The sequence below is a fragment of the Rhopalosiphum maidis genome, chromosome 4 (assembly GCF_003676215.2).
Source record: "Rhopalosiphum maidis isolate BTI-1 chromosome 4, ASM367621v3, whole genome shotgun sequence".
In the NCBI taxonomy this organism is placed as follows: domain Eukaryota; kingdom Metazoa; phylum Arthropoda; class Insecta; order Hemiptera; family Aphididae; genus Rhopalosiphum; species Rhopalosiphum maidis.
In genome coordinates, this window is record NC_040880.1 from 4701675 (window position 1) to 4716906 (window position 15232).

The following is a 15232-nucleotide window of genomic DNA, read 5'->3' on the forward strand; positions in this document are numbered from 1 at the left end:
GTCATTTTATAAAACAATAAATTAATAGTTAACAAAAAAACATACAATTACGATGTTTGATCGCGGTGAGCAACGAACATGTACTAAATTCTGAAATACTAAATTTCCATTATTAGAACTGTAGAACCCTACACCTATATACCTATATAATCGTCCATACCGTCAATATAGACTAAGAACTACGCGTTAGATAACGTAATTACTAGTAGATAACATACGACACCAAAAATTTGTTCGTAGATAGCATACGACACGTGTGCCATTGTTTTTTGCACATAGATACATATGTATTGTGCGAAAGAAGAAGGTATAATTTTCAGTGATTTCTTATACCACTAATGATTCCACGACAGCCCACTAGGTAGGTATGGGTACTATACGTGTTACCTATAAAGTTCAAAAAAATTTTGACAGAGAATAGGTGTAGTAATTTTTGGCTATGATTAATCAACATAATTACGAAGTACGCACATTGCATTGCATTGTAAATGTTTATTATGGTTGTCTTCTAAAGTTCTAACTAGGACGGCAGCACAGTGTAACCGAACGACGGGGCTGACTGACGGAGACGCCGAATTTGATGATATAATATATGGACGGTGTTGGCACAAACAGCGACGACAGCACGCAAGAGGCGACGGACGGTTAAATGTTATAATTATTTTAAAAGAAAAGGAAAAAGACATTCAATTAGTTTTTTTTTCGGAAAAACTGTTCATAAGTTTCCATGAGTCATATAATCAGGTAAATAAAATTGACATTTTTTTAACATTTACATGTGCGGATGTGCGTATATTGTTTCTGCAACACACCTAACCATAGATGTAAAGTTTCGAAATTCAAAACCTACTCTTTCACCCAGATAATGCATATAATGTAGATTTAAAAAAAAAACGTTTGTACGAGGTCTTTAGTAGTGAATTTTTAGATAATCGTATTTACTAATTATTATTGTTTTAAAAGGCAGGGTGATCTTCTGTTACGTATTTTAGCTAATTTTTGATCAAATTTTGTATTAGTGTTTAATATTAATCGTTCTTCCCCTTTAGGCTTATTGTTCTGTTTGATGAAGAAAAAAAATTAGATTTATTATATGCAAATATAATAGAATTTTTTATCGTAGAACAATATTATAATGGTTAGATTTGTTTATGTAGTATTCGTGTTTTCAATAAATAAAGAATTAAATTTTAATTAAATTTATCTATAATAATAACCTACCTATAACAATCATATATTATTTTAAGTCATCATTACGTTCATTGACATTTTAATGGATTTTTTCAACTATAGCCAATTCATAGATTTTAAGTAAATATACCTTGTTAGTTGTTAACATTATTTGGTCATCACTATTGATTTTAATTCAGTAGGTATAGCCGTATAGGATATAGGTACAAAACTTCAACGATCGGTATTAAAACATTTTAATTTTTTTTCGTCATCTTAAGTTTTTGTACGTTATGCATATATGCTACGTACTCTGACGACTTAGATAATAATAATAATAATAATAATATTATATTATGATAAAACCCTCTACACTCTATAGTAATAACCATAGACAACATTAATAATATTCTTTTGATGTTTACATCGGTCTTAAAAAACAATTAGTGGGACAAAACACTCGAATTCGTGTCACAACTGGTGCCAACAAAAAAACTAAGAAAACTAAGAGTATCAAGAAGAATAGGCTTGAGGGACCTGGTCTACCGAAATACACCAGCTATAAATTATGAACAATATTAGAATATTAATCCCTCTCTAGGAGAACGAATCGCCTTGGTTCACAACAAAATATGCAGTAGCAATATAACAAAGAATACCATATATGGACATGAGCGGAAAGGGCCACATCCTGTCACATATCTAACTAGATCATCGCACATTCGCAGAATCCTAAATCGTGTAAACAGCTTGTGAACAAAAAAATGAGTCGCATCCTTTGACCAGAAAGGACAGATGAAGAGTAGGAAGGGGAAACTGAATATATAAGGGGGCCCTGAGGAGAACCCCGGCAGACGTGATCTACCAGAGTCAGCACAAGCACCTTCACGTCACTCGACGCTACGAATAAGTCATCTCGACTTAGTCTAATTTGCTAATTATTTGTACTTTAACTAATTTACACATTTATTAATTTATCAATAAATTCAAATTTTAAAGTTTTTACATAACTTTATTTATTTAACCACGACTACACCACCACTGCATATACCATTGCTGATTGGCTCACTACACATATAACTCATATAAGTAATACACTACATTATACAATAGCAATAGGTTTGTTTTAGATTAAAATATTATAATAACATAATTATATTCATTTTTGGTTAAACCTAGACATTTACTAATAAAAAAACGCCCAGCGTTATTAGAATTTATAATTTATAAAGTATAAGTATTTTCGGGTGATTATTGTTAATGAACGTGTGTTGAGGCGGAATAGCAATTTATTATTGCCGCCGCTGGCCGACACATACGCACATCTTAATATTAGTTAATTATTATCGTTGAAACTGTGAATTATATAATATGTTAATTTTATACTCATCGGCCGCCGTCTCTTTAACGTGTTAGTCCATAGGCTTATAATTATTATTGGTTCAGTGTTGTTTTTCTTATTCTCGCGCAGACAGATTCATCACAAAGTTTTTTTTTTTTGGTGTATATTATTAATGATCCGCAATTCACCGCATTTTATTATTTATTATAAACGCAAAAATTAATTTTTAGTGTTAAATCTACAGGCACAAATTGCCATAATATGACGGTACCACAGGTAGAAGATGAACAAGAACATCTTTCAGCATTGACAGTAGTCGATGATTCGAATTCAGCCGACGTTCCGAATCTGAAAGGTGATTGGCATAACATTTTTATATTGTTAGTACTGTATACAATGCAAGGCATAGCAGGTTTCGGTTTCTACAAAGGAGTGATGATACTTATGCAAACCAACAAACACATAACATATAAAGTCCAGGTATAGATGATGACTTAATTTTAATAATTGTAAAATTTTTGCGTTTCCGAATAAATATTGTCGATGAAATTTTATACTTCATTGGAATACTAAAGACTTTTTTTTTGTTTCAGGCTCTTTTTAGTATAGTTACATGGCCATATAATTTGAAAATGATCTGGGCACCTTTAGTAGATGCGTTCTGTGTACAAAAAATGGGAAGACGAAAATCTTGGCTAATACCTATTCAATATTTAATTGGTATGTGTGTCGTTGGTTTATCATAAAAAATATTAAAATTCATAATATTTATAGAGAGCTTTTTTTCTTTTACTAACATAATTTTGTATTATTTAGTAGGTACAGCTGGTGCAGTTTATAAAATGAATATCTTAGATAAATAATGCTGATATTAATTAAAACCGTGAATTATAAAAAATATATATACGAGTATAATATATTATAATCATGGAAATTGATAGATTTATGTCTGGAATGAAACAGTACTTAATTTAGGTTACAATTTCCTAAGTCACGAACGTTTATTCTAATGGATTATAATTTTTTAAGCTATATTTTAAACACATTTAAATAAATAATTTGAAAAAAAAGTAAATGTTTAAACTTTACACTTCTTATTTTAAAATCAGTAGAAAAAGTTTAAAAAAGTTTCATCGGGAAAAAATGCAGAATTTATTAAAATTTATTTTCCAAATGTTATGATTTAACAATACAAGAAATTAATCAATATGCAGACTTAAACCTTCATCCAGAATAATAATTTTTTGTTAGTAATAAATTATTTGCTTATTTCATGTGTATGTTAGGGTAAAAGTACAAATACCAGTAAAATCTAGTATACACAAAATAGTTTGATCAAACCCGAATAATAATTGTCGTTTGGACTTTTATAATCGAGATTTAGTAAATATTAGGGTAGACAAACAGCGTTAATTAAAGTCCGATATTTTTTACTAATCATATAGGTAATAGGTATGTAAATATTTGGAAATATTTTCTAGCTTTTTTTTTTTATAAGCGTAGTGTTGTTTTGGTGAAAACGTGGTCAATATATTAAAATAGTCTCACTCAAAAAAATATAACACGACATTTACCAATATTTTAACACGTAACGATGATATAACAATGTCGATTCGATGTGTACCATGAAAGACTGACAAACATATTATCTACAACATAGGTAGTTACAATAAAGTAAAAAGGTAGTAAGCCCCACTAAGCATTTTTTTAAACATAACTAATGACTGTAGTTAGACACGGGAATAATCTATAGTAGATATTATATATATATATATCTTAGTCCGTGATTCTATCTACTGCGGCTATAATATTACATATCAAATACCATTAAGATAACATTTTTCCTATGAACCACGGTAACTACTAGTTTGTTAAGTAACTATTGTTATTTACTAGAAAATAATGTTATTTTTATGTATAATATCACATACTATAACATATGCTATATATAAATGTATTGTACATGTCTTAAATATCTATATATTTATGATCTATTATAAGCACGATTGTCATTTAAGGCGGAGAATAACTTATTTAACACAAAATTAAATTATTTTTTATTCAGTATTTCGAATTAAAAGTGCAATACTATTATATTTTTGAAGTTTTTGAAATAACGTCACATTAGAATATTATAAATAATGATTAAAACAAACAAATTCAATTTAAAAATGAATGAGATATATTTCAATGCATTTTGCTTGCGTAGTGTAATGTCTTATGTATTGAGACTGTTTGTGTTGAACAGGAGGATGTTTCATATATATAGGCAATAATATTAACGAATGGTTGCCAGAAACGGAAAAGCCAGACGTATTGAAATTGTTTTACGCGTTTTTATTCCTTCAAATCTTGGTAGCCACGCAAGACATAGTTGTCGACAGTTGGGCACTAACAATGCTAAAGAAGTTTGTACCATTGTTACTTATTTTAATAATTTAATAATAAATATTAAAACTAATTGGATTTTTATTTAATATAGGAATAACGTGGTGTATGCATCAACTTGCAATGCGGTAGGCGCACCACTGGGCATAATGATGGGCTCCTTTTTTCTCGTTTTGTTTACATCAGAGAATTTTTGTAACACGTACTTACGATTTGCACCGGTTACAGGAGGAATAGTGACCAAGGAATGTAAGTAAATGCAAGAACATCTATCATAAAGAAAATCTCATGTTATTATTCATAAATGATTGATAAATGTAAATAAGTAAAAAATAAATAAAGAGAGAAAAAATAACAAAAATGGTGAGATTGAACTGTAGCTTTTCCCTCACGTTTTCATGTAAATAATCTTATAGCACAATCGTAAGTTTAGTTATTATACCCTATGAAACATACACAATGTATATTGCTTTATATAAAACAAAATCCTATTGTTTAAATTAATGAATTAAAGGGTCCGTTAAAATTATATGGTAATCATTATTCACAATATTAAACACTTTGATTTTGTTAGGTTTTAACATAAGTCAGGACAGATTTAATGAAACTATTTACACTCACTCACGAAATATATTTTTTTACCTATATTTGATCATATATATATATATATATATATAAATCCCTCGAGTTTTGCTATGATTATTTTAAACATAATATTGAAGTTTAAAACATTAAATCCTGATTCATATTTATTTTGTGTAATGGAATAGTCGTCTTCCGTTGTTTACTTACTTTATGCGTGTTATATTATAATACGTATAACAATAGTCACCACCTCACTTATTATGTTAAACGAATCTAAATAATCTAATTGAAATAGTTCAAACATTTATAAAATCTAATATAAACTTTTATGGTTTTCCTTTTCTATTCTAAACTAGACTCGGAAATCATAGACAATGAAAATATTAATAGCCAAAAATGTTAATGTATACTCAACTTGAATTTATAACCAACCACAGACATATAAATTTTAGTTGGTTATACAGCTTTTAACAAACTAATTAACCTACCCACGTATTAAATGCCTGAAATAATTGATTTTAGGTTTATAATTTATTCTCCATATTAAATAAATTGTATATTTAATTTATTTGCAATATAATTTAAATTGATATTAAAATATGTAAAAATGTCGAACTCCCTCCTTTAATTATCCATATTATTATAGTTTGTATTATTGATATTGATAATTTCTAATTAGTATGATTAGTTAAAATTAATTTTACAGAAATTTCATAGTAAACTTTTAAATTTATACAGATTTATTTTACTGTTTGGCCGTTCTTTTAACTTTAATAACAACATTGATTTTGATCTTCAAAAAAGAAAAAGAATACAGGTCAGAGGACAACTACATAAAGCTCAACGTTATTCAAAATTACTTACTGATATGGGATATTTTAAAAAAACCTAGTTTCCGGGTATTGATGTTGGCATTGTTGACAGAGGAGGTAAATCGTTTTATTTAAGGTATAAGTTTTGATCACATATGTAACTAGACCACATAAATAGTATCTCTGGATTTCAGACTAGGTCACTAGATCAATGTTGTTAAGTCCACAGGCATACTTAATAAATTGCGGACAAGATATTTTTAAAGCACACGTCTAAATTTCCAATAAACAAATTATTTGTTTAGACAGGGGTGATCAACATTCTATAATATACTGCCAAATAAAAGATATATAGTTATTTTATCTGATGCTAGCATGACATTCAATAACATCAAATGTGCCACAAGTTATCGACCCCTATGCCCTGGCTTAGTTCAGTGATGAATTATCGTCAGTTACTAAATCATTTTTAATCATAAATAAAAACGAAAAACTAATATAAACGAATGGTATACTTTTATTTATTAAAAATTATAAGTTACGAGTCTTAAGACATTGGATTATAATTAAATTGATGTGGTTTGCTCGGATTAAATATATCTAATATAATATCTTATTAATATGTATCTCATTAGGTATAGCCGGTATTGGTAGGTATAAGGCAGTGTTTCCCAACTTCTTTTACTCCCGGAACCTTTTTAGGAGCTTGAACGTTTTGTGGAACCCCCCTCATATAATTGTTAGAGCTATTCTATGTTAGAATCATAATTCAAATCAAAAATATAGCTAATTAATTTATATTTTTTCAAATTTCTCACGGAACCCTTGGCGCCGGCTGACGGAACCTTTAGGTTCCGCGGAACACCAGTTGAGAAACACTAGGTAATACTAAGGTATTACTATACTTAAAATAATTAATCTACCTATAATATTCTAATGGATAATGTGAGTATGTATGTAATTGGTGGATGTTTATGTTTTTGTAATGAAATCAACTGGGAAATACACATATTGTTTTATTATTGTAAATTATTATTAATTTTAACAAATTATTATAGATTGGATTTGCTACAACTGTACCAAATTTATTGATTTTGAAACTTATTGAAACAGGAATGCCAAAAGACAATATTATGGTAATAAGTTCATCAACGTACATTGTAAACATTATTACTCCGATCATTATATCAAAATACACTTCGGGACCTAAACCAATGAGCTTATTCTTAAAAGTAACACCCTTCAGGTAAATATATTTTACAATACTGCCTGGCAAATTATTATGACTTTGTTTTATAAAATTCGAAAGTTGTCACGCTTGATACCTTCTTATGTTATAAATAAAAATATAAGAATAGATATTAATCAAAGACAACAGATCCTAACACATTGATTTGATTCTGTTGTGATATTGGAATCTTTAATCAATTATAACAACTAATTACAAATTGAATTACAGATATGCGTAATATTTTTTTTTTGAACTACCCATACCGTATACAGTATAGTATATTTTTTGTTTAAATGTTATTAACTATTCATTTCAGATTAATTGTGAACATTATGTTTGTTATATTTTTATATCATACAACAAAATTCCTTGCAACTTATGGAAATACAGGTTTTCCAATATATTACTATGCAGTTTTAGCATTAATATTCATAATAAATAACGTGAGTTAACAAAATAAAATACTGTTTTATTTAAAATGAAGGAAATATTATGTTAAAATTAATTTTTACCAATCAGTTACTTTTAAAATTTAAGAATGAATGAGAAAAACCGTATGAAGAGAGTTTTAAGTTTATTATAGAATTATTACTACATATTTTAAATATTTCCTTAAAAAAAAGGTATCAATTCATATTTACTTAATGTTCGATCGTATAATTTTTTAAATTTTATAGGTTCTAGGCATGACTATGAAAGTGTCTAAATTTTCTTTATTCAATCGTATAAGTGATCCTCGTTTTGGTGGTACATATATGGCGTTATTGTGTACGTTTTATTATTTGGGAACGTTTTCATCGACTTCACTGGCGATTTCAATGATAGATATTTTAACATTTAAAGAATGTCCATTAAATTATAATAACAATTGTTCTACATCAAATCAAAACAACGTAAGACATTTATTCATAACTAATTAAAAATAAAACGAATACAAATAATAATAACACTGTACAATTTATTTGTTATTTGTTAATAAATAAGTAATTAAATAAATAATTTACTATTAATTTGTTTTTAGATTCCTGAACGGAGTGATGAATGTATTGAATTTACAATTATATTTTTTTTTTTTATTTTTGTGTCTGTCATCATGTTTTGAAGTAGAAACAATGCTTTGATTTTTAACTTCAGCCCCTCTTTAAAAAAAAAATTCATTTAGTTTTCAACAATTTTTTTTATTTTAAACTATTAATAGAAAATTAAAATTTTCAATTTTTCTAAAATTTTTTTTTTGAAATGCCGATAATTGGCTTTCCAAAAAATCTTAAAATTTAATACAAGGTTAATTATAAGATGTACTTATCGCAGTAAAATAATATATTCACAATTTTTGATTATAAGCATTTAAAATTCAAATATTTACAAAATATATCAAAATCGCAAAAATTTGCAAAGAATTTTGAAGTCGAAAATTCATAAAATTTTTTTGATTTATACCTAAGGTTAAAAAACCCAATACAAGGTAATCTATAAGTTTTCCTTCAAGTAACTGTAAAAAAAAAAAATTGTAGCGTCAATGTAGAAAAAATGTTATGAGCATATGAAATTAAATTTTTTACGAAATCATGTAAAATAACGGGTACATTACAATTTAAATATTGGTAATAATATAAAATATCTTACTAATTATCTTGGATTGACAAATCAACTCCGTTCAGAATCGTATTTCGTATACAATAATACCTACCTGCCATTGAAGTGACCAATTCTCTATCACTACTATACAGCAGAGCGTTACCCACTTGTTCACCTTTTTTTTCATTACAGACGTGTAAAACAAACGGAAGCAGTTGCGTTGTAACAGTTAACGGCTATTACGTAGAATCGGCTCTGTGTATATTGTTTGGAATCGGATGGTACTATATTTTCAGAGGTATTCTTAAAAAACTCCAAGTTAAGAGCCCTTCCCATTGGATGGTCAATGTAAAAAACAATAAAATGAAGAAAAATAAAACAGCTGAACACACAATGGTCGAAAACTCATAGTAAAGGTTATTAACTTTCTCATGAATAAAACTAAAATTGGTCAACCAATAATAGTTTTGCATTTTAATATTTTAGCTTAGTTAATCCTAGTTTATTTATATTAAATTTTTATAGTTAATGAATTTAATTATCGTTGACAATACTTGTACTTAGTTTAAGATAAATAATATATTTTTAAACGATATAAAATTGTCTCTACTTAATTATATAGTGTTGAATTTAATCTTCATTTTTTTTTAAAAAATTGACTTGATTTATTTAATTGTTAAATATGAATAGTATAAGCTTTAATTGCATAAATAATAAAAAAAATGTGTGTAATGTTTTTTACTACTCACACTCCAACTTCCACTTATGTTTACTAAAATATTAAGCTTTTTAAAAATATTTCTAAACATAAAATTAATTTCATCTAATCTTTGAGCTTAAAAATTCAATACAAGATTCCCCATAGGGCATAGAGTATCTATACAGGAATAATAATTTTCTAGAATATTCCAAACAGAAAATAAATACCATTGCGATACATCAAAGTTTTAACTGTTCAAGATTTTAAGAGTATTTTAACAAATATTATAAATGCGTTATAGACCTGCAATTAAAGTTTAAGTGAATACACATGACGTGTATTTAAGTAAATAATATACAACATATAGTAGTTAATTTATTGGTCAAGTATAAAGGTGTTATGTGCAAGTTTCCTCACCACCTTAGCACATAAAACGACTGCATTGTATGGAAGCCGTTTAAAGCTTGAGGTATTGCACTTGGCGCGTTTTTTTTATTGTGGTGTCCCCGTTAAGGCCTAATCCACACGTTCAAATACAGCGTCAATTTTATCCACATTTTACGCCACCAAGTCATTTACTGTTAATGATCAATAGTCGATTATAGATCTATTTTTTAATGTATTTATATCGGGATAGTTAATGAGAATATTGTTAAACAATTTTACAGTAACAAATAATAATAAACAAAAAAAAAAAATGGTTTCAATAAATTTATATTCCAAATTAAAATTAGTTAAATTGACACTTTATTTGCACCAAAGTCCTCATAGACGTTACTATACAAGCAATATTTGAAATTTTATATGTCGTTAATTTTTTTTATCAAGAAAATTAAATTGAATATTTTAAAATTTAAATTTCCGTATAATTGTTGTCGTTTTGGGGTAGAGATTTTTTTGTTGTTATTAATAACAGCAATTTTAATGTGTAGAGTAACGACTATGAATTCTAATATTTACTACTATAACCAAAGTTGGTCTTATGGTACGGTTTACCTGCGGCGTCAAGTGTCATCTACCGGTCCGGGTATACTAATTAAGCGTCTAAACGCAGCATCATACTGTTCTACTGTTTGGAATTGTAGAGAAACCTTACCTTTATGATTTGGTTTTTGAAAGAAACTTTTTTTTGAGTTTTTGATTCTTCTTATAAATTTTTTATGCTCAGAAGGAAAAGAAAGTTGCAATAAATTATGTCTTATCTATTTTACTCAACTTAAGGTCATATATCTTTTAATAGCTTATTGTATTTACAATAATTATAAAATCATTTTAACGGTATTAAAATAGAGCCTAAAAAACTAAGTAGAAAAAAAAGCATACGACCTGTGAGCTGCATCTTAATTGTTTTATATTACCATAGATCTGAGTATAAGGCGTATGAATATTACTTAACCGCACTGTTGTTTTTTTTGATTTGTAGAAAAAAAAAATTATTGATATTATTTCATTTAAACACTATACATACAACAACTTAGATTAAAAAAACTAAAAAACTTATTGAATATATTGTTAAAACGATATTCACTGTCTAAATATTAATATCTATATAAATAAACGAATTCTATTAATTAATAATTTACATTTTACATAATGCATACAAAATCGGAGTAAACATAGCAAATATTATGTTTATTTCATTAGTATAATAATATTTTTAGCCAACACAGTATGAAAAATGTTGAATAATAAATTATTAGTGATGATATTATGCAAACATTTGGGTGTGTTATAATTTTTTTTCGTTGTTTATTGAAAGTATATTTTAGTCAACGGTTGAAAACGAAAACGATATTTAAACATTGCAAATCAGCACGAAAAATAAGATCCTAACCTAACGTAGGTACCTACACCAAGCTTCGAACGCACCGACACTGCTGCCGTCAAACAAATCGTAATATCAATAATATTATTATAATGTAATGACTTGGTGTATAAAATTATAATATATTATTATATCATATTGTACAGGCCGAACACCGGTTGCTCCCGTACGCTAAAGATCGTCAATCGGTGACCTATGCAGGCGGCATGCCACCTCGCACGTTCTTCGGTCACCGACGGCGGCGTGACATGATCGCGAGCGTCATTTACTCAGGTGCACGCGTGCTAGACACTCTGGTGGCTTTGGCGAGACACGTTAGGGGATGTGGCAGGTCGGCTGTTAGGAATAGTGTTAGACAGCGTAACACGGCGATCTGCACGTCGACGTTTTGAATAGCACCGCTCTCCAGAGCCTATCACGTTAACCGATACAGTACGACGCGCGAATCGGAGGCCAATAATACTCTCACCCCGCGACCCACCAAAATACGTCGTCGACAGACACCAGTCGGTCGCGAAAGTATATCGTCATCACGATTGACGACCCGCGGAGATGAGTCGCAGTGAATTTGTGAGAGACGTCAGCGGAAGTGGCAGGTCGGCTGGCCCAACGAATAGTGTTATTGCGGCCAGCGTCATAAACAGCAGTTGCCCCATTATGTAGGGCGATAATCCAAACAGTTGTAGCACAAGAGAGTGTAATACAGTGATCTGCACGTCACCGTCCTCCCGGGCCCATCACTTTATCCGATACAGGACGACGCACGACGAGGACCGGTAGTGTTTTGGTCTACGCGAAATAAGAGCGTCGACCGGTGACCGGTGCAGGTGGTAGTCACGGTAGTCATCTCGCACGTTCACCGGTCACCGCGACGGCGTTACGTGATCGCGAGCGTCATATTTTACTCAGGTGCACACGCGCCACTAGACACTCTGGCTACCCGGCGGGCGCCGTCGGCTTTGATCGGGCGGTGCGACAGACGACTGCGACGGGCGCGCGACAACGGGGCTTCCGGTATACCGACGACGGTGATGGCGATGGCTTATTGCGGCGGTTCGCAGAACGCGCGGGCCGTGTCTTGTTCCGGAAATAGACGTCAGCTGTGCCAGCGACCCGCGGTAGACGTGGTTTCCGGGTACGGTGCTGATGCGCGACATCGGCGGCGATGGTTATAGAACAGTGCACAGTGCAGTTATACGCAGTAATTTAACCCGTGCGACGGTTGGCCACCGATTTCAAATCGCTTCACTCCTGCTTATGTCGCCATCGTTATCGCGCGCTAAAGCCGAACGATGTCTATCGCTTAAGCGTTCATCAGACATCGGGCCGTACAAAACGCCCACGCTATTCTGTGTTTTGTAATAAATGGTTTATTTTTAAATAATTTTAATGTTGGATTGGCTGACGATAAAGATAATAACTCGTCCGGTCGAAAGTGCGTAACTAAAATTAGAATGTATAATGCAATGTTATACGCATTTACTTCGAATTGTATGTATAAACGTTACACGCTGGTACGAAAAACTTATATTATATTATTTTTTAATAGGTGTTACATAAATAGGTATTTTTACGTACGTTTTAATATAGTCATATTTTGGTATATTTAGAATGAATAATATTTCCCCAAAACGGCAAAAATATGTGCGTGTCAGCATCAAGTCATCATTTTAAATTATCAGTTTTATTTTTTTAATAAAATAGTAAATAATAATTATAGCTTATTTATAAATTACAAATTGAATAAAAAAAATATACGGCATTTTAAGGTCATTTTTTTATTTTTAAGGTTCTTTTTGTGGTAAAATGCATTTTTTAAGGTCATTTTTGGCTATTTTTTAGAGCATATGTTTATGGTTTTAAGTGCATTTAAATCCGGGTCCTATCTAATAATAAACATGTCATAAGTAAATCCTAAAAACTTATTTTAAATTTATATCAATCTAGACATTCAGTGAAACCTTTGCGGTCGCGAAATATTTCGGTGACGAGATTCATGTAATACCTATAATTGTTATCTATCTGCTTCACAATACGAACTGTAAGTATACATAGATACTTACCTATAATACCAGTATAGCGGGAAAATTTTAAATGTCTATGTATGTTAATGAACAATGGTCGTGTATTGATAAAATGTAATAATATAATATTAATATTAATTTGAAAAATTGAATCCATCACAATGATTAAAAAAAAATTTACTACGAAGTCTTCGATGTTACGTAAAATGTTTTATTGTGATTTATTTTAGTTCAAGCAACGATCTCAATACTTGAAACCGGCACGCTTAAATGTGCATGCGCTATGCTGTAATCGAAAAATGGTGTTATTCAAAAAACCGTATGAACTGAAACTATCTGTAATTAATAATATACGAGGTCATCATTATTATTCTGGAAATTATTCTCGTTTATTATGATCTTCCATCACTGGTTGCAGCAGCAGTACCCGACGGAACGACACAGTGAACGGACACGAGACGTTGTGTAGGCGTGACGGGTATTCGCCAGGAACGACCGACGGCATGCAAGAAGTGGATGAGACAGCGTCCGGCGATGAGTGACAGCATTATAGTATAGCGAGCTGATCATCGCGGCCATTGACGGCAAGAACGCCACTGAGTACATTGGCGTGTCCCGTTCTCCCGTCGTTTGTCCAAGTCCCAGATGGGCTTAGGGGGATGTGTTTGATGCTATATTATGTATATTACCGTGACGTATGAATATGATGTACCTAATTCGGTTTGTTAATATATTCATATAACAAAACCCTAAATTATTTTCATAAAGTCAGGAGGCGTCCTATAGTTTTATTTTGTAGGTGTATATTTTATAAAAATAGCCTAAGCCACAATTATTCGATTTTACCGTCGGGTTTTATAATACCTAGTCAATGTCCATGTCATTGTGAACATGCAATAAAACAAATGCATGAAAATTAAACGTTACAATATTAAGTTATTTTGTTTACGTTAAAAATAATGATTTTGTAAAATGTTCTTATATTTGTAATCAAAATTACACAAAATGAGGTAAATAATTTGATATACTATTTATATGTAATAGAAACTTATCCATGATTGTTTTTTTATTGAAAAAAATAAGATATTACTTGTAATATAGAAAATTTATATCTATATAATATTGTAACAATTTGTCTGTTTTAATATAGTGATTAGTTATAAATTTACATAAGTACTATACATAAAATGGTAAACTGACATTTTAATAGTTAATGGCAATCATATGTGTATAATATAACAGAGTGCTTAGTACAGTGAAAGTGTTTTAAAAAGAAGTGCTTGTGTAATAATGAAGTTTTAAATCATAATAAAAAGATCGCGAGGACGACCTGTTTTAATACACGTTGTGTTGTATATTCACGATAAACGTAATGAAGAGTATCTATTGATACTGTTGCATCTGGCAGTGACCTATTGCAGTTTTTGGATTGGGTTTTTAAGTGGTCTTCTATTTTTAGAATTTAAGTTCTGTATAAGTTTGCGTTTCTTAATAGACATAATAGTCATAGTGATGGTAAATCATGAATTATTTTAAAATAGTATTTATATATACTTTATTAATAATTTTATGTATAC

General features: G+C 29.9%; 1 protein-coding gene across 1 annotated transcript; it reads left to right on the top strand.

Annotated features, from left to right (window-relative positions):
- The first annotated feature begins 133 nt into the window (after positions 1 to 133).
- Positions 134 to 9623, top strand: LOC113552783 (acetyl-coenzyme A transporter 1-like). The gene is made up of 10 exons (XM_026955711.1): positions 134 to 744; positions 2757 to 2992; positions 3106 to 3232; positions 4761 to 4920; positions 4995 to 5149; positions 6224 to 6414; positions 7356 to 7543; positions 7845 to 7971; positions 8206 to 8421; positions 9299 to 9623. Exons 2-10 carry the CDS (start codon positions 2774 to 2776, stop codon positions 9515 to 9517), a joined length of 1602 nt encoding a protein of 533 aa, XP_026811512.1. The 5' UTR covers positions 134 to 744; positions 2757 to 2773; the 3' UTR covers positions 9518 to 9623.
- Positions 9624 to 15232: the final 5609 nt, after the last annotated feature.

Excerpts from the sequence above, each read along its gene's own strand:
- LOC113552783 (XM_026955711.1), top strand. The coding sequence starts at position 2,774 with ATGACGGTACCACAGGTAGAAGATGAACAAGAACATCTTTCAGCATTG. Across the intron at positions 2,993-3,105 it reads ACATAACATATAAAGTCCAG|GCTCTTTTTAGTATAGTTAC; the intron begins GTATAGATGATG and ends TTTTTGTTTCAG. Across the intron at positions 6,415-7,355 it reads TGGCATTGTTGACAGAGGAG|ATTGGATTTGCTACAACTGT; the intron begins GTAAATCGTTTT and ends AAATTATTATAG.